General features: G+C 43.2%; 2 protein-coding genes and 1 long non-coding RNA gene across 4 annotated transcripts in view; all 3 read right to left on the reverse strand.

The window, feature by feature from the left end:
- LOC139570723 (gamma-aminobutyric acid receptor subunit pi-like) overlaps positions 1-20,254 on the reverse strand; it is a 120,848-nt gene that overhangs the window by 80,984 nt on the left and 19,610 nt on the right. The window contains exon 2 of the mRNA XM_071392856.1: positions 1,554-1,643. Coding sequence (XP_071248957.1) covers positions 1,554-1,609 — 56 coding nt within the window. The 5' untranslated portion in view covers positions 1,610-1,643. The remainder of the gene's footprint in view (positions 1-1,553; positions 1,644-20,254) is intronic.
- On the reverse strand, positions 8,901-9,228 carry LOC139570704 (uncharacterized). The gene is made up of 2 exons (XR_011674150.1): positions 9,163-9,228; positions 8,901-9,052 (listed from the first exon to the last, which is right to left on the reverse strand). It is a non-coding gene; the product is annotated as an uncharacterized lncRNA (long non-coding RNA).
- LOC139570705 (putative nuclease HARBI1) lies at positions 12,616-16,714 on the reverse strand. 2 transcript variants are annotated; one of them, XM_071392827.1, is made up of 11 exons: positions 15,962-16,714; positions 15,600-15,670; positions 15,336-15,512; positions 15,184-15,245; positions 15,015-15,101; positions 14,886-14,927; positions 14,644-14,817; positions 14,529-14,564; positions 13,876-14,430; positions 13,483-13,594; positions 12,616-13,388 (listed from the first exon to the last, which is right to left on the reverse strand). In XM_071392827.1, the coding sequence occupies exons 1-8, from the start codon at positions 16,117-16,119 to the stop codon at positions 14,529-14,531; spliced, it is 807 nt and encodes a 268-aa protein (XP_071248928.1). In that variant the 5' UTR covers positions 16,120-16,714; the 3' UTR covers positions 12,616-13,388; positions 13,483-13,594; positions 13,876-14,430. The 2 variants fall into 2 exon arrangements, with proteins under 2 accessions (XP_071248928.1, XP_071248927.1); XM_071392826.1 differs by lacking the exons at positions 14,644-14,817; positions 14,886-14,927; positions 15,015-15,101; ... (2 more) ...; positions 15,600-15,670; positions 15,962-16,714 and adding an exon at positions 13,691-13,806 and having other exon boundaries at positions 13,876-14,531.

Below are 20,254 nucleotides of genomic sequence, written 5' to 3' on the forward strand. Positions count from 1 at the left end.
TAAGCAGACTGTGTTCGTCTATTGTTGTGACCTAGACGAAGATCAGATCAAATTTTACGACCAATTTATGCAGATATCCAGGTATTTCCAAAGGGTTCACATTATTTTTCTTGCCACTGTATATACTGTATTCTATCCTATGGTATCTTAGTCACTTAATAATGTTTACATATGTTGCATTACTCATCTCATATGTATATACTGTGTTCTATACTATTCTACGGTATCTTAGTCACTTAATATGTACATATGAGTAATGCCAGATATGTAAACATTATTGAAGTGACTACTGTTCCATTCCTTAAAGTGGCCAGTGATTCCTAGTTGATGCCTATAGGCAGCAGCCTCTAATGTTCTAGTGATGGCTGTTTAACAGTCTGATGGCCTTGAGATAGAAGCTGTTTTTCAGTCTCTCGGTCCCAGCTTTGATGCACCTGTACTGACCTCGCCTTCTGGATGATAGATGGGTGAACAGGCAGTGATTTGAGTGGTTGATGTCCTTGATGATCTTTATGGCCTTCCTGTGATATCAGGTGCTGTAGGTGTCCTGGAGGGCCAGTAGTTTGCCCCCGGTAATGCGTTGGGCAGACCGCATCACCCTCTGAAGAGCCTTGCCGTAACAGGCGGTGATACAGCCCGACAGGATGCTTTCAATTGTGCATCTGTAAAAATTTGTGAGGGTTTTAGGTGACAAGCCAAATTTCTTTAGCCTCCTGAGGTTGAAGAGGCACTGTTGCGCCTTCTTCACCACACTGTCTGTGTGGGTGGTTCATTTCAGTTTGTCAGTGACGTGTACGCCAAGGAACTTGAAGCTTTCCACCTTCTCCACTGCGGTCCCGTTGATGTAGATATGGGGGTGCACCCTGAAGTCCACGATCATCATCAATTATAACCATCATAATTATATAAGCCACATAGGCCTATCACGTACATGCCCTTATTTCAGTCATCAGTAAAAAAAGGGTGTCTTGTCCTGCTCCTGAAATCTGCTCCTGCGTTCATCCCAGTCATCAGCAACAGAGCATTGGGGTAGGTGCATGTCTGACATCAATGTGTGCGCAATTACAATGATATAATTTAATATGGTCAATTTAAAAAATATATATTTAACATAAACATACTGTTGATACGTAGGCTATGGTGTAATGGAATGTTTTGACTTGTGTGGTAGGTTTTGTGAGTTTTCACACTCTTATGTAGGTGTCATAACCAGCCATGAAATAACTATCGCGGTAGCTTTTTGTGGGATTTTACACTCAGCCATAAAATGTCAAAACAGATTTAAATATATGTGTCATGATAGTGTAATGACCATTTTATAACAGGTTATGACAAATTATGTCAGCTGTTATGACATGGTTATGATGCTGGGTGTCAAGTAAAGTGTTACCGAAAATCCTTTACACTGGACCCAGCAACACCTAATTTTCCCATTGTCTGAAAACATTTTAAAACAATGTCTCATACTGTCATCTATATTCAGCATCTGTACATAGTAACCACAGGTCCTAGGCAGTCACTGTAACTATTCTACTGTAACTTGTCTTTATTACCTGCTAATGAGGAGCATGATGAACACTCTTCCTCCAGAGCGGAGAACAGCCATCATTGCTGGAGGTGTGGAGGCGTCTGGTGAAGTCTATCTGAAAAAAGAGAAAAGAGAAAACTCAACCCCTAAATATAGGTACACTCAGGCGTTTGTGCATGTTCAATGCCTGCAGTACTTCACATATGGTCATCGACTGAATAATATTTAGTTCAGATCTAGTGAAAAGGACTCTTTTCAGGTGCTGTTTCCAAATTAGCTGAGGGGAATCACAGATGTTCTGAGCCTTCTGTGCTGTTTTTGTACACTGTACAGTCAGGTTTCAAAATATTGGCACCCTTGATAAAGGAGAAAAAAAGCCTGTATAAAATAAATAACAAATACTGAGGTATATTGTGTACTCCCCAAGAATTATATTATATTATACTAATACAATTGCTCAGAGAAATATATTTTGTTTAAAACCTCTTAAATGTAACTAAATGTAATCGAAAATGTAATCTAAGTCATCCTAGAAATAAATTATTTATCATGAGAGGGCCATAAACTATAACTAGTAAACCTACATGCAGGAAAAAAAGGCAAAAATCTCATCTTTTAAAAAAATGTAACTTTCTGGTAAAATGAATTATACATTACTGAGGTGAAATCACTTTTGAGGACACTGTGATGTGCTCAGGTGCACATCACAAATATGATAAAAAATATACCAATACAGAAAATATTTTATGATGTATTTCCTACTCAACAACACTGAATGAATTAGGCTTGAAATTACTTAATTCGTTTTATAAATTGATTTAGAAAAAATCTACTATAACATTTCACCTTCCTTATAACTGTAAAATACATATTTGTATATTTAGTGTTTGAGAAAGTATGCATATGTTTCTGTTTTTCGACGCCAAACCCACCACTGGTGTGCATGGCCAAAGAGCTCTATTTTCATGTAATTTGACCAAAACACTGGTTCCAATCAAAGTGCCATTTATCAAACTCCAGGACGTACTATGGTCAGATGACATGAAAATTAGCTCTTTGGCCATGCATACCTATTGTGGATTTGGCGTAGAAAAATGGAAGTATATGCAGAAAAGTACCTCATAACTACTATAAAATTTGGTGGTGGATATTTGATGATATGGGGCTATTCTGCTTCCACTGATCATGGGGCCGGGGTTAAGGTCAACGGCATCATGATCTTCACCAAGTACCAGGACATTTTAGCCAAAAACCTGGTTGCCACTTGGCCGCAAGTGGATCTTACAGCAAGACAATGAACCCAAGCACAGATCAAAATCGACAAAGAAATTGTTCACTGAACACAAAATCAAGATTTTGCAATGGCCATCAAATCAAAGCAAATTTTATTTGTCACATGCGCCGAATACAACAGTATTCGAATACACATGCGCCGAACCTTAGTGAAATGCTTACATACAAGCCCTAAACCAACAATGCAGTTTTAAGAAAATACCTAATAAAATATAAGAGAAAAGAATAACAAATAATTAAAGAGCAGCAGTAAATAACAATAGCGGGGCTATATACAGGGGGTACCGGTATAGAGTCAATGTGCGGGGGCACCGGTGTCGAGGTAATTGAGGTAATATGTACATGTAGGTAGAGTTATTAAAGTGACTATGCATTGTAGCAGCAGCGTAGCGGGGGGGGGGGGGGGGGGGCTAGCCATTTGATTAGCTGTTTAGTAGTATTATGTCTTGAGGTTAGAAGCTGTTTAGAAGCCTCTTGGACCTAGACTTGGCGCTCCGGTACCGCTTGCCATGCGGGAGCAGAGAGAACAGTTTAAATTTAAGGTGGCTGGAGTCTTTGACAATTTTTAGGGCCTTCCTCTGACACCGCCTGGTATAGAGGTCCTAGATGGGAGGAAGCTTGGCACACTGGTGTACTGGGTCATACACACTACCCTTTGTAGTGCCTTGCGGTTGGAGGCCGAGCAGTTGCCATACCAGGCAGTGGTGCAACCCGCCAGGATGCTCTCGATGGTGCAGCTGTAAAACCTTTTAAGGATCTGAGGACACATGACAAATCTTTTCAGTCTCCTGAGGGGGAATAGGTTTTGTCGTGCCCTCTTCACGACTGTCTTGGTGTTTTTGGACCATGTTAGTTTGTTGGTGATGCTAAGGAATTTGAAGCTCTCAACCTGCTCCATTACAGCCCCGTCGATGAGAATGGGGGAGTGGTCGGTCCTCCTTTTCCTGTAGTCCACAATCATCTCCTTTGTCTTGATCACGTTGAGGGAGAGGTTGTTGTCCTTGCACCACACTGTTAGGTCTCTGACCTCCTCCCTGTAGGCTGTCTCATCGTTGTCTGTGATCAGGCCTACCACTGTTGTGTCATCAGCAAACTTTATGATGGTGTTGGAGTCGTGCCTGGCCGTGCAGTCATGAGTAAACAGGGAGTACAGGAGGGGACTGAGCACACACCCCTGAGGAGCCCCTGTGTTGAGGATCAGCGTGGCGGATGTGTTGTTACCTACCCTCACCACCTGGGGGCGGCCCGTCAGGAAGTCCAGGATCCAGTTGCAGAGGGAGGTGTTTAGTCCCAGGGTCCTTAGCTTAGTGATGAGCTTTGAGGGCACTATGGTGTTGAACGCTGAGCTGTAGTCAATGAATAGCATTCTCACATAGGTGTTCCTTTTGTCCAGGTGGGAAATAGAGATTGCATCATCTGTGGATCTGTTTGGGCGGTACGCAAATTGGAGTGGGTCTAGGGTTTCTGGCATTATGGTGTTGATGTGAGCCATGACCAGCCTTTCAAAGCACTTCATGGCTACGGACGTGAGTGTTACGGGTCTGTAGTCATTTAGGCAGGTTGCCTTTGTGTTCTTGGGCACAGGGACTATGGTGGTCTGATTGAAACATGTTGGTATTACGGAGTCAACCAGGGACATGTTGAAAATGTCAGTGAAGACACCTGCCAGTTGGTCAGCACATGCCCGGAGCACACGTCTTGGTAATCCGTCTGGCCCCGCAGCCTTGTGAATGTTGACCTGTTTAAAGTTCTTACTCACGTCGGCTACGGAAAGCGTGATCACACAGCAGAAGGGCATTTTCTAATGTTGAATTGTACCTTACATGGTGAGAAATAACCATTGATTTCATTGTATATCCCACCAAGGGCAATCTGCTGATTTTAGATAGAATTTGAGCTATATTAGATCAAATCCAGACAGGAACTATTATTTTCAGCAGGTGACCTAAATCATACATTTGATAAGATTGAGAGACGTTGTAATAAAAAAGGCACATTTAGGGACCCTCAAAAGAGGCTGAAAAATGTCATCTCAACAAATAATTTACAGAACACCTAGAGATTACTATTCCTAACTAGAAAAGATTATTCCTTTTTATTCTCAAAGTATGAAAACCTATTCAAGAATTGACAACATTTTTATTTCCAAAACTGTACAAAAAAATTCATGATATTGTGATATCGGATCATTCTCTGGTATCATGCTTAATCACACCAACTGAAAATTGACATGGCAACAGAATTTACAGAATGAACAGAGCACATCTTCTGGGCCCAAAATGTATTAAATACCTAAACAAAAAAATAAAAACCTTAACCATTACAAATGTACAGTCGTGGCCAAAAGCTTTGAGAATTACACAAATATTAATTTTCACAAAGTCTGCTGCCTCAGTTTGTATGATGGCAATTTGCATATACTCCAGAATGTTATGAAGAGTGATCAGATGGACTGCAATTAATTGCAAAGTCCCTCTTTGCCAAGCAAATGAACTGAATCCCAAAAAAGCATTTCCACTGTATTTCAGCCCTGCCACAAAAGGACCAGCTGACATCATGTCAGTGATTCTCTCGTTAACACAGGTGTGAGTGATGACGAGGACAAGGCTGGAGATCACTCTGTCATGCTGATTGAGTTCAAATAACAGACTGGAAGCTTCAAAAGGAGGGTGGTGCTTAGAATCATTGTTCTTCCTCTGTCAGTCATAGTTACCTGGAAGGACACACATGCTGTCATCATTGCTTTGCACAAAAAGGGCTTCACAGGCAAGGATATTGCTGCCAGTAAGATTGCACCTAAATCAACCATTTATCGGATCATCAAGAACTTTAAGGAGAGCGGTTCAATTGTTGTGAAGAAGGCTTCAGGGCGACCAAGAAAGTCCAGCAAGCGCCAGGACCGTCTCCTAAAGTTGATTCAGCTGCGGGATCGGGGCACCACCAGTATAGAGCTTGCTCAGGAATAGCAGCAGGCAGGTGTGAGTGCATCTGCACGCACAGTGAGGCGAAGACTTTTGGAGGATGGCCTGTTGTCAAGAAGGGCGGCAAAGATGCCGCTTCTCTCCAGGAAAAACATCAGGGACAGACTGATATTCTGCAAAGGGTACAGGGATTGGACTGCCGAGGACTGGGGTAAAGTAATTTTTTCTGATGAATCCCCTTTCCGATTGTTTGGGGCATCCGGAAAAAAGCTTGTCCGGAGAAGACAAGGTGAGTGCTATCATCAGCCCTGTGTCATACCCACAGTAAAGCATCCTGAGACCATTCATGTGTGGGGTTGCTTCTCAGACAAGGGAGTGGGCTCACTCACAATTTTGCCTAAGAACACAGCCATGAATAAAGAATGGTACCAACATATCCTCCGAGAGCAACTTCTCCCAACCATCCAGGAACAGTTTGGTGACGAACAATGCCTTTTCCAGCATGATGGAGCACCTTACCATAAGGCAAAAGTGATAACTAAGTGGCTCGGGAACGAAACATCGATATTTTGGGTCAATGGCCAGGAAACTCCCCAGACCTTAATCCCATTGAGAACTTGTGGTCAATCCTCAAGAGGCGGGTGGACAAACAAAAACCCGCAAATTCTGAAAAACTCCAAGCATTGATTATGCAAGAATGGGCTGCCATCAGTCAGGATGTGGCCCAGAAGTTAATTGACAGCATGCCAGGATGGATTGCAGAGGTCTTGAAAAAGAAGGGTCAACACTGCAAATATTGACTCTTTGCATCAACTTCATGTAATTGTCAATAAAAGCCTTTGACACTTATGAAATGCTTGTAATTATACTTCAGTATTCCATAGTAACATCTGACAAAAATATCTAAAGACACTGAGGCAGCAGACTTTGTGAAAATTAATATTTGTGTCATTCTCAAAACTTTTGGCCACGACTGTAGACATAGAGGACAGAGAAAAGCCGACCCCAGATATAATTTGGGATACCTTTAAGGCGTACATTTGGAGAATGATAATCTCATACTCTGCAAAAGTTACATCTGAATTAGAAATTCAAGTTAATAAATATAAATCACTACCTTAGAAAAAGCCCATAAAAAATGTTTACAAGGTGAAGAAGAAATGAATAGGAATACATTGTTTTCCTTTTGAAGAGAGAGAACAACTACAGGTTAAACTCAAATAAAGCATACTACTTAATGGCAAATAAACCTGGTAAATATCTTGCAACTCACAGAATGAACACATGCTAAACCAGTTTCTACAGCGCCTTCGGAAAGTATTCAGACCCCTTGACTTTTTCCACATATTGTTATGTTACAGCCTTACACTAAAATGTATTAAATTGTTTTGTTCCCTCATCAATCTACACACAATACCCCATAATGACAAAGCAAAAACAGGTTTAGAAATGTTTGCTAATTTATATTTAAAAAACAACTGAAATATCACATTTACAGTTGAAGTCGGAAGTTTGCATACACTTAGGTTGAGTCATTAAAACTTGTTTTTCAACCACTCCACACATTTCTTGTTAACAAACTATAGTTTTGGCAAGTCAGTTAGGACATCTACTTTGTGCATGACACAATAATTTTTCCAACAATTGTTTATAGACAGATTGTAACGATTCTCTAATTCCTCCTCCTCCTCGGACGAGGAGAGGAGAGAGGGATCTGAAGACCAATGTGCAGCGAGGTATGATGACATAACTGATATTTATTGAATTACGAAACGAACACGAAAACACTTGAAAATTACAAAATAACAAACACGACGTAGACAGACCTGAACATGGAACTTACATACAACATGAAGAACGCACGAACAGGTACACGACTACAAACAAACGCTACAGTCCCGTGTGGCACGAACATACATACAGACACAGGAGACAATCACCCACAAACAAACAGTGAGAACAACCTACCTTAAAACTTCTTCAGGCTGCAAGCCCGACATCGGGATCAATATGACAACAGCCACTGCAAGTGCAGGGCGCGAAATTCAAAATCTATTTTTGTAAAATATTTAACTTTCACACATTAACAAGTCCAATACAGCATTTGAAAGATAAACATCTTGTCAATCCAGCCAACATGTCCGATTTTTTAAATGTTTTACAGAGAAAACACCACATATATTTATGTTAGCTCACCACCAAATAAAAAAGAGGACAGACATTTTTCACAGCACAAGTAGGATGAAGTAGCATGCACAAGCCAACCTAACTAACCTAAAACCAACCTAAATAACCTAGAAAAAACTCCCTCAGATGACAGTCCTATAACATGTTACACAATAAATCTATGTTTTGTTAAAAAGAAATGCATATTTTAGCTATAAATCAGTTTTACATTACTGCTACCATCATAGCTACAGTAAGAAATCGCACGGGAGTAGCCAGAGAAAATACAGACACCAACGTCAACTTCTAATTTCACATCAGAAAAGATTTCAGAAAAATATATGGTGGATAGCTAATGAAAGAGAAAGATCTTGTGAATACAGACAATATTTCAGATTCTTTAAATGTTTTACAGCGAAAACACCACATATATTCATGTTAGCTCACCACCAAATACAAAAAGAGAGACAGATATTTTTCACAGCACCGGTAGCATGCAGCTAGCATGCAGCTAGCATGCAAAGCCAACCTAACTAACCTAGAACTAACCTAAATAACCTAGAAAAAACTCCCTCAGATGACAGTCCTATAACATGTTACACAATAAATCTGTTTTGTTCGAAAAAGTTGAATATTTTAGCTATAAATCAGTTTTACATTACTGCTACCATCTTAGCCACCATCATAGCTACAGTCAGATATCGCACGGCAGTAGCCAGAGAAAACAGACACCAACGTCAACTTCTAATTTCACATCAGAAAAGATTTCAGAAAAATATATGGTGGATAGCTAATGAAAGAGAAAGATCTTGTGAATACAGACAATATTTCCGATTTCTGAAGTGTTTTACAGCGAAAACACAATATATCGTTATATTAGCTTACTACAATAGCTAACACACAGCAGCATTGATTCTAGTCAAACGCTAGCGATAGCACAGTTCGACAGATATATGAAAAAGCATCCCAAATTGGGTCCTTATCTTTGTTGATTTTCCATCAGAATGTTCTCCAAAGGGTCCTTTGTTCAGAACCGTGTTCATTTGGACCTAGAACGAACGATGTCCCTGTTGAATTAGCATGACACACTGGCCATGCCGTGCTAACCTCTCCGTCTTGACAAAATTCTTGCGTCGCATCACGTCTAAAGTCCAGAATAAATTTCAATAATATAATTAAAGTATATTGAAAAAACATACTTTAGGATGATTGTGACATGTATCAAAGAAAATCGAAGCTGGAGGTCATATTCACCTATAACGAGTGTTTTCCAGGAGCGCAGTCCAGTTCCTACTTCGCGCCCAGAAAAAAATATAAAGTGCACACTTATCACTCAAAGAGGTTCCTTTCAGTCCCTGACAGAGATAATCAAGTCCTTTTTTCTCTCACTTCCGCATGACAACCAGGGGAAGATGTGTGACGTGTTTGTACAGTCCTAAGTGCCAAGGCCTTTTATAGAGAGTATCTTGAAGAGAGACATAGCTTCTTGGAAATGTCACTTTTTCCAGAAAATGGGCTGTAAAAAGAGTTATGTTTCACTTAGAGAAATAATTAAACCTGTTTTAGAAACTAGAAGGTGTTTTATATCCAAAGGTAATAAATAATATGCATATTGTACGAGCAAGAATTGAGTACGAGGCCGTTTGAAATGGCCACCTCTTTCCACTGCTTATACTTACGGCTGATTTTTGAGCCATAAGAGGTTTTAATATGACTCTCAATTAGAGGAAAACGCAAAACACCTGCCTCTAATTAAGAGCCATACCAGGCAACCCAAAACCAACATAGAAACAGAAAACATAGACTGCCCACCCAAAACTCACGCCCTGACCATCACACACATACAAAACAACAGAAAACAGGTCAGGAACGTGACAGAACCCCCCCCTCAAGGTGCGAACGCCGGGCGCACCAGCACAAAGTCCAGGGGAGGGTCTGGGTGGGCATCTGACCACGGTGGTGGCTCAGGCTCCGGACGCTGTCCCCACACCACCATAGTCACTCCCCGCTTCTGTATCCCCCTCCCAATGACCACCCTCCAACTAAAACCACCTAAATGAAGGGGCAGCACCGGGATAAGGGCCAGCACCGGGATAAGGGCCAGCACCGGGATAAGGGGCAGCACCGGGATAAGGGGCGGCAGGTCCTGGCTGAGGGACTCTGGCAGGTCCTGGCTGAGGGACTCTGGCAGGTCCTGGCTGAGGGACTCTGGCAGGTCCTGGCTGAGGGACTCTGGCAGGTCCTGGCTGAGGGACTCTGGCAGGTCCTGGCTGGACGGCTCTGGCTGGTCCTGGCTGGACGGCTCTGGCTGGTCCTGGCTGGACGGCTCTGGCTGATCCGGTCTGGACGGCTCTGGCTGATCCGGTCTGGCGGAAGGCTCTGGCTGATCCGGTCTGGCGGAAGGCTCTGGCTGATCCGGTCTGGCGGAAGGCTCTGGCTGATCCGGTCTGGCGGAAGGCTCTGGCTGATCCGGTCTGGCGGAAGGCTCTGGCTGATCCGGTCTGGCGGAAGGCTCCGTAGGCTCTTGGCAGACGGGCGGCTTTGCAGGCTCATGGCAAACGGGCAGCTTTGCAGGCTCATGGCAGACGGGCAGTTCAGGCGCCGTTGGGCAGACGGGCAGTTCAGGCGCCGTTGGGCAGACGGGCAGTTCAGGCGCCGCTGGGCAGACGGGCAGTTCAGGCGCCGCTGGGCAGACGGGCAGTTCAGGCGCCGCTGGGCAGACGGGCAGTTCAGGCGCCGCTGGGCAGACGGGCAGTTCTGTAGGGAGGAGACGGAGAGACAGCCTGGTGCGCGGTACCGGAACTGGAGGCACTGGGCTGGAGACACGCACCATAGGGAGAGTGCATGGAGGAGGAACAGGGCTCTGGAGATGCACTGGAAGCCTGGTGCGTGGTGTCGGCACTGGTGGTACTAGGCTGGGGCGGGAAGGTGGCGCCGGATATACCGGACCGTGAAGGAGGACACGTGCTCTTGAGCACCGAGCCTCCCCAACCTTACCAGGTTGAATGGTCCCCGTAGCCCTGCCAGTGCGGCGAGGTGGAATAGCCCGCACTGGGCTATGCAGGCGAACCGGGGACACCACCTGTAAGGCTGGTGCCATGTACGCCGGCCCGAGGAGACGTACTGGAGACCAGATACGTTGGGCCGGCTTCATGGCACTCGGCTCGATGCCCAACCTAGCCCTCCCAGTGCGGCAAGGTGGAATAGCCCGCACTGGGCTAAGCACGCGTACTGGGGACACCGTGCGCTTTACCACATAACACGGTGTCTGACCAGTACGACGCTCTCTCACTCCACGGCAAGCCCGGGGAGTTGGCTCAGGTATCCAACCCGGCTTCGCCACACTCCCCTTTAGCCACCCCCCAAGAAATTTTTGGGTGAGCCTCTCGGGCTTCCAGCCTCTCTTACGTGCTGCCTCCTCAATCCACCGCTCCTGGGCTGTGGCTGCCTCCTTCACCTCCCGAGAGCGGCGATTCTCTCCAACCCTTCCCCAGGGTCCTTTTCCGTCCATGATCTCCCAAGACCATTCCTCCTGTGTCCAGTAGTCCTGTGTACTGGGCCGCTGCTGCTCCCCGTTGCTACGCTGCTTGGTCCTGGTTTGGTGGGTGGTTCTGTAAAGGTTTTCTTCCTGGGGTGAAGGAGAGGACCAAAATGCAGCGTAGCCAGTGCTCAACATGTTTAATTATAAGAACAAGTGAACACTACAAACAACTTACAAAATAACAAACGTGCAAAACCGATACAGACCTATCTGGTGCAGACCACAAACACAGAGACAGGTAACAATCACCCACAAACAAACAGTGAGAACAACCTACCTTAATATGACTCTCAATTAGAGGAAAACGCAAAACACCTGCCTCTAATTAAGAGCCATACCAGGCAACCCAAAACCAACATAGAAACAGAAAACATAGACTGCCCACCCAAAACTCACGCCCTGACCATCACACACATACAAAACAACAGAAAACAGGTCAGGGGCCTGTTGCACAAAACTAGGATAAGGGATTAAGCCAGGATATCTTGGTGATCCTGGCTCAATTGATCCGTAATCCGGTTGCACTAAAGATGGATAGGGGGCAGGAGGATATGTTATGGTATAAATTACCATGGAGATTTATTCTGTGGAGCTAGCCTGCTCCAGACCAGGCTAAATTCCAGGATCTATTTAATCTCATCCCTAATGTCAGTCAGCAGTCACCACAAATGGAAACCAATAGTTATTTCACTGCTCACTATACATTGTTATCACATATAACTAGACCCACTGTTATTATTTAAACGTTTGTGATCATTAATTTCAATGATTTTGGATAAAAAATGATTTTTAGATGATGTTGCTATCATTAGATAATTTACAGTTTCCCATAGACTATAAGGCTATATATAAAATGATAGAATATTAGGGCCACAGAGGGGAAAAAAACACAAGTCATAATATTGTAACCAGTTGTTTTAAAGGAGGACAGTTGTTAAAATGACAGATGTGGGGCATTTCGTGAAATTGTACTTCAGTATGGTTTCATAAACAAAGACATGCTGATGTGCCAGAATATTAAGTATCACATTGTCATAAGTATCAAAACTGTAAAAACAATATGTAGCTTTTCTGCAGAAAGAACCAGCCTCATAAATTTATGACTTTATCCTTTTTCTTCAGTGTGGCCCTAGTACTCTGTCATATAAACAAATACACATTCCATATGAATATAAAAACACAATGTGTAACATTATGTTCCTTTATTGAATAAGGACAAAACAAAGCAGGTAAACCATCAGCTCCTTTCGAAACTGAAGTCACAGTGACTCTACAAGATGGAAAGCACAGAATCCAAGCATATTATACAAAATGATACATACACATTCAAAGGTCTGTATATAACACACCCTGCATGTCTGCACACTAAAATAAATGCAGGACAAATCCATACACATCAACTGAACAGACAAATGAATGGATGCAGTAGCCTCCCTGCAGCCTTGTATTACACACAGTATACCGCACAAACATCATAAGAGGCCAAATTCGTCAAAAAACGAACCCAAAAAAACCCAAATTCCTCTGCCACCGCAGGACATATTTAACCAAAATTGAAAGCACACATACTAACTAAAATAATTCAACACATATTGGTCCCTCAGCAGCCGACCACTGTCGTCATCAGGGAAGATTGCCGGATTGTCCCAGTCCATGGCTGGTGGCACTCTGGGGGCCCTCTCCTTCCTCAGGCAGGCCACATTGTGGAGGACAGCACAAGCCACAGTAATATCACATGCCCTAACAGGGCTGACCCTTAATTTGTGAAGGCAGTGAAAGCGTGCCTTCAGGAGGCCAAAGGTCATTTCAACTCTGGCCCTGGTCCTGGCATGGGCATGGTTGTAGGCCTGCTGTGCTTCCTGGGGGTCTGTGAAAGGTGTCAGGAGAAAAGGCTGGCAGCCATACCCCCTGTCTCCCAGCAACACACCAGAGAATTCACCTGTCAACACAAAATCTCATCATTACTACCTCATAAACACAGTGATATTCTTGACACAGCCATGATGGTTATAAATAGGGGTTGTGTGGCTTACCTTGTGATAGGCACTGATAGATTTCAGAGGCCCGAAAGATTCTGGAGTCATGGACTGAGCCAGGCCATTTTGCCACAACATTGCTGATCACACAGTCAGCATTGCAGACCATCTGAAATCATAAGATGAGGAATATTACACCAATCAATGCACATCACTGGCAATGCAGAGTGTTCGTCAATGGACAATATCAAAAAGTTATGTTCACCTGAACATTAATGCTGTGAAAGGATTTCCTATTCACAAAATCGGCCTCATGGGCACCTGAGGGGGCTTTTATCCTTATGTGTGTGCAGTCCACTGCACCAATGACATTGGGGAAACCTGTCACACAAAGTAATGAGTATCCTACTATGTGTTAACAGTTGTCCTGTAATTTGTAGATCCTCTTACCTGCAATCCTATAGAACTCCTCTTTGATGTCACAGAGTCTTCTGTGGCCAGGGAAGGAGATGAAGACATCTGCTAATGCTTTGATAGCCAGACACACACTCCTTATTGTGCGGCAAATTGTGGCCTTGTTCAGCTGTTCTGCATCCCCCACTGAGTACAGGAAGGCTCCACTAGCAAAAAAGCGCAAGGCCACACAAACCATTTGCTCCACACTCAGTGCATGGCTCCGTGCAGTGCGGTGCTTAATCCTGGGACCCAGTAGTCTGCAGAGATACCTGATGCCATCTGCAGAAAACCTGTATCTTTCATATAGATGGTCATCAGGGAAGGCCAGTGGGTCCAACCGGTCCCTGAAGACCCTTTCTCGCCTGAAGGCTCTCCTCAGCACAAGTGCTTCTTCATCCACCACATCTCGCACGAATGGGCATGCCATTGTCAGAGCAGAAAGGAACACACAATTTTGGGCCTTCATATAGGCTAGTGGCCACACCTGGTGCTGGGGGGGTGGGCAAAAGAGGGCGATGCCTTATAACGATGACTTGGTTGTACTGATTGCTGGGAAAATAAAAAAAACCTTAGAAAGATGCCACCGTCCTGTGTGCTCACAATAAGAGCTCATATGTCATGGCTCACTTGACTTTACGAGAATATACCTAATTTTTATTTTGAGCTGTGTCATCTTCTTGGAGCTGGGGGAGGAAAGAAAAATAATGAATAATACATTTGTGTTACAGTTAGCATACAGTGTACATTGAAGGCATATCTCACCTCCCTCTCAAGTTTTTTTATTTCAAGGTCCAGTTTCCTAATTGTCCTCTTTTTTATTTCGGACTCCAGTGCAAGATTTTCCATCTTTTTCTTCTTGTACTGAATGTCTATGTCTGCCAGTTCTATTTGGCGCCGGAGGTGGTTGCCATACAACTTTCTGATAGCTTGTGAGCTCTGTGAACACAATACAATTAGCGCAGCTGGAATTTGGCAGGATGTGGTGTCCTTTTATTAATACGCACTATGTTGCCAGGCTGGTTTTCCCACTGTATAGCATCTGGGTCCTGTAAAAGAAATTAGATTTTTTGATTTTGATGAGGACTCCTCACCATTGTAGAGTAAATAGTACTTTCACAGTCTTAACATGATACCTCATGCCTTCTGGAATCCAGAGAGATGGTCTCCTCCTCATCATCGTCTCCATCATGTGCTGTTGCTGCTGCACTGGGGCCTTCACCCTATCACATTTAATCGGATTCATATTGAAGCTAGTAGACAAGACATGCCAGGCCTACAGTATGCCTTTGATGGAGTACTCACTGGATCAGCATCGTCTGGTGCTTGTGCTGGTGGCTCTAACAGGAACACAGTGCTGCCAGACACTGCAAGGCAATAGGTAAACCAAAGTCAGACAGTCCAAATTGATTCAATATGAATGTGGTTGTATCCCATGTAGAGATGGAAGGACATACCTTGAATGAAGCGGGTGGCATCTTGGGAGGAACCTATGCTCGTCTCTTTCCCCCCAGGGATCCCCTCTAAGACGGGCCTGCCTTTATTTAGCTCCAAGGCCATGTCCTCTGCTGGGGTAAGGTCAGCCTTTGGTGACCCACCACCCGTGCCTTGTCTGTGGGTATTCTTTTTCACTGCTAAAACAGTACAGACAATGTGTGAGCAGGCACCTTCTGGGTACAATATATGCTTGTGCTTTGTTAAATATTAGTCAGGGACCATACCATTCTGCAGAATGTTCTTGTATTTGATTTTGACCTGCTGCCATGTCCGTTTTGGCCCGTTCATGTTTAATCTACACACACACACACACACACACACACATTTAATGGAGTCACACTGCAAAAAATTACTTGGTATTTTTGTCTTGTTTTCAGTAAAAATATCAAAAAATGTATCATAGCTTTATACAGTGTGATGGAGTTACTTTACACAATTTCACTCATATCTGCAGTGCATTTCAATTAAAAATTTAACCGTTTCATAATTACAGTACAACTGCATTTTTGGAGATGTGAATTAAATATTTGAATTGTAATTGTGATGTTTCAGCGGAGCGGTGAGTGTGTAATTGTGCACTACTTACGCATTCAGGCGGTCTGCAATACTTTGCCACGCTTTTTCTCTTTGCTTTATCACTGTGGCGGTGTTGCCTTTCTTCTTAATTATATCTTTTACCTCCTCGTATGCCTCCATGAGGATTTGTGCTTCCGACGGGGAAAAGTACGCGGCTCTAGTTGCCATGGTAAATCAGTTAATCTGTGATCTGTGGCGGGGTCTATTTGAGTGAGCCGTGAGCGCGCACCTATCCAGGATTGGTTTCACCTGGCTTAATGAATCCGTGTCTGCTCATCCTGGCTTGGTCTTTGTGCAACCAATTAAGCCTGGACGCACATGTTTTGGCTTCATTGAGCTCAGCTGAGTCATTTATCCCGGATGTCTTAATTCTACTTTTGTGCAACAGGCCCCAGGAACGTGACACAGATTATTTCACAATTTCATTATTTCACAATTCCAGTGGATCAGAAGTATACACTAAGTTGACTGTGCCTTTAAACAGCTTGGAAAATTCCAGAAAATTATGTCATGGCTTTAGAAGCTTCTAATAGGCTAATTGACATCATTTGAGTCAATTGGAGGTGTACCTGTGGATGTATTTCAAGGCCTACCTTCAAACTCAGTGCCTCTTTGCTTGACATCATGGGAAAATCAAAAGAAATCAGCTAAGACCTCAGAAAAAAATGGAGACCTTCACAAGTCTGGTTCATCCTTGGGAGCAATTTCCAAACCCCTGAAGGTACCACGTTCATCTGTACAAACAATAGTACGCAAGTATAAACACCATGGGACCATGCAGCCGTCATATCGCTCAGGAAGGAAATGCGTTCTGTCTCCTTGAGATGAACATACTTTGGTGTGAAAAATGCAAATCAATCCCAGAACAACAGCAAAGGACCTTGTGAAGATGCTGGACGAAACAGGTACAAAAGTATCTATACCCACAGTAAAACAAGTCCTATATTGACATAACCTGAAATGCCACTCAGCAAGGAAGAAGCCACTGCTCCTCAACCGCCATAAAAAAGCCAGTCTACAGTTTGCAACTGCACATGGGGACAAAGATCGTACTTATTGGAGAAATGTCCTCTGGTCTAATGAAACAAAAAAAGAAATGTTTGGCCATAATAACCATCGTTATGTTTGGAGAAAGAAGGGGGAGGCTTGCAAGCCGAAGAACACCATCCCAACCGTGAAGCACGGGGGTGGCAGCATCATGTTGTGGGGGTGCTGTGCTGCAGGAGGGACTGGTGCACTTCACAAAATACATGGCATCATGAGTGAGGAAAATTAGGTGGATATATTGAAGTAACATCTCAAGACATCAGTCAGGAAGTTAAAGCTTGGTCGCAAATGGGTCTTCCAAATGGACAACGACCCCAAGCATACTTCCAAAGTTCTGGAAAAATGGCTTAAGGACAACAAAGTCAAGGTATTGGAGTGGCCATCACAAAGCCCTGACCTCAATCATATAGAAAATGTGTGGGCAGAACTGAAAAAGCGTGTGTGAGCAAGGAGGCCTAAAAACCTGACTCAGTTACACCAGCTCTGTCAGGAGGAGTGGGCCAAAATTCACCCAACTTATTGTGGGAAGCTTGTGAAAGGCTATCCGAAACATTTGACCCAAGTTAAGCAATTTAAAAGCAATGCTACCAAATACTAATTGAGTGTATATAAACTTCTGACCCACTGGGAATGTGATGAAATAAAATATTAAATAAATCATTCTCTCTACTATAATTCTGACATTTCACATTCTTAAAATAAAGTGTTGATCCTAACTGACCTAAGACAGGGATTTTTACTAGGATTAAATGTCAGGAATTGTGAAAAACTGAGTTTAATTAAATGTATTTGGCTAAGGTGTATGTAAACTTACGACTTCAACTGTATATAAGTATTCTGAACCTTTACTCAGTACTTTGTTGAAGCACCTTTGGCAGCTTTTTTCAGGTCTCTCCAGAGATGTTCAATTGGATTCCAGTCCGTGCTCTGGCTGGGCCACTCAAGGACATTCAGAGACTTGTCCCGAAGCCACTCCTGCGTTGTATTTGCTGTGTGCTTTGGTCATTGTCCTGTTGAAAGGCGAACCTTCGCCCCAGTCTAAGGTCCTGAGCGCTCTGGGGGAGGTTTTCATCAAGGATCTCTCTGTACTTTGCTCCGTTCATCTTTGCCTCCATCCTGACTAGTCTCCCAGTACCTGCCATTGAAAAACATCCACACAGCATGATGCTGCCAACACCATGCTTCACTGTAGGGATGGTGCCAGGTTTCCTCCAGACGTGACGCTTGGCATTCAGGCCAAAGAGTTCAATCTTGGTTTTATCAGACCAGAGAATCTTGTTTCTCATGAGTCTTTAGGTGACTTTTGGCAAACTCCAAGTGGGCTGTCATATGCCTTTTACTTAGGAGTGGCTTCCGTCTGGCCACTCTGCCATAGAGGCCTGATTGGTGGAGTGCTGCAGAGATGGTTGCCCTTCTGGAAAGTTCTCCCATTTCCACAGAGGAACTTTAGAGCTCTGCCATCGGGTTCTTGGCCACCTCCCTGACAAAGGCCCTTCTCCCCCGATTGGTCAGTTTGGCCGGGCGGCCAGCTCCAGGAAGAGTCTTGGTGGTTCCAAACTTCTTCCATTTAAGAATGATGGAGACCACTGTGTTCTTGGGGACCTTCAATGCTTCAGAAATCACCCGAAAATAATTATTAGATACCGTTCAAATTTTTGCACAAAGAAAAGCACCAGGAATGGATGGCTTTCCCAAATAATTATATTCAACATTTAGCACCTCTATTCACACCACTCCCACATCTGAACTGGCTACATAGAGAGCACAGCATGATCAGAGGTGAGTGGTCACTTGGTCGGGTCAACAGAACGTATTATTAAAGAGATGCTTAACATTGAAATACAGATAGATGTAGTTGTCCCAAAGTTAATGATCCAAGGTCAGTTTTGCATTTCACATCCTGATGATTATGATGACTGACAGTGTTAGAATAAAAAAAAACACAAGGCTTAAACATGCTATCTCTCTCTCTCCATCTGTCTCTTGTCTGCAGGTATGTTTTGATGTGAGAGAGGATGCCAACCCCCAGTCCCGTCATCGCCACCTCACCCGCGCTTAAGATAACCTTCGGTCCGACTGGGAGCCCAATATAATTTTGATGAACTGAGAGAATATTAGGGTAGCAATTTCCCTTCCTGTCTTTTACACCTCCCTCATCACCTCCTTTCTTCCTCTGTTTTTATAATGCACACCAGATGTGCATTGAAGTACACATTGAACTTGTATTTCTAATATAATATTACAATTATAATATTTATAATGCATGTATTATGTATTTATAACACTTGGATAATGAGCTTCTTCAATACAGCGTTTCACATTCTCTACTGGTTGAAATTAAGTCTCTCATTTGATGAAATACACCAATCCTGTGTTGATCAGATCAATGCAGATTAAGGAAATTAGATATTGAGGTGAACCGGTTTGAGTATTTACATGATGCATCGGAAGTGTAGTGTAGTGTTTTTAAAATTATATTTCTGTATATATGAATTACAAATCAGCCTTCGACTAGTTAAATCATGTTTCTAGTCTATTGCATAGTTACAATGTGTAACCATTGATGTCCCAGGACCAAGATTGGTAATCACTGTTGAAGTGTATAATTGTAATACATACATGCAGACACAGCATCATTCAAAGACTGGAATTTGATACTCCTGGTATTGGAAATGACTGAAAAATAATCTAAAAAACAGTCATACATCAACTGCACCTTTATTTGCCAAGGTAGAGCACATGATCAGTGAATATATTAAATGTACATGCTACAATGTGGGTGTAACACGGTTATATTGGTGATTCCCCTTGCCACTTTATTGTTAAGCCAATGGGTTTTTGGTTTTAGTTTTGTCTTGCCTTCACCTACTCAACATGGCATCTTATTGGCTGGTTTGCGTAGCTTGCTTACGAGGGAGGATGTTTCAGTCAGAATCGTTCCAGTGAACAAGCACCAAACCAGCGGTAAAGTTGTTGGTTGCAACAAGTGATGATTTAAATGTACAATTTATATAAATTTGTTTGTAAATGTTATTCGAACATCACACATAAGATGCAGTGTTTTTTGGAGAATATTGGTTGTGCATTTTGTTGTAAAGAATTCCCGCCAGTACTAGCTAGCAACTTACTGTGTCTGGTGGGGGGGGTTTCATATATTTTGTACAGTGCGTGAGTGCAGAGTTGGATGGTGAGCCGTGCATTGCATGACGTGCAATTTTGTGCTGTTCCTATCAGGTACATTGTTAAAGATATTATA

This window comes from Salvelinus alpinus, chromosome 3 (genome assembly GCF_045679555.1).
Source record: "Salvelinus alpinus chromosome 3, SLU_Salpinus.1, whole genome shotgun sequence".
Lineage (NCBI taxonomy): Eukaryota > Metazoa > Chordata > Actinopteri > Salmoniformes > Salmonidae > Salvelinus > Salvelinus alpinus.

Excerpts from the sequence above, each read along its gene's own strand:
- LOC139570705 (XM_071392826.1), bottom strand. The coding sequence starts at position 14,347 with ATGAAGGCCCAAAATTGTGTGTTCCTTTCTGCTCTGACAATGGCATGC. Across the intron at positions 13,807-13,875 it reads GGAGTTCTATAGGATTGCAG|GTTTCCCCAATGTCATTGGT; the intron begins GTAAGAGGATCT and ends TTTGTGTGACAG. Across the intron at positions 13,595-13,690 it reads TTCACAGCATTAATGTTCAG|ATGGTCTGCAATGCTGACTG; the intron begins GTGAACATAACT and ends TTATGATTTCAG.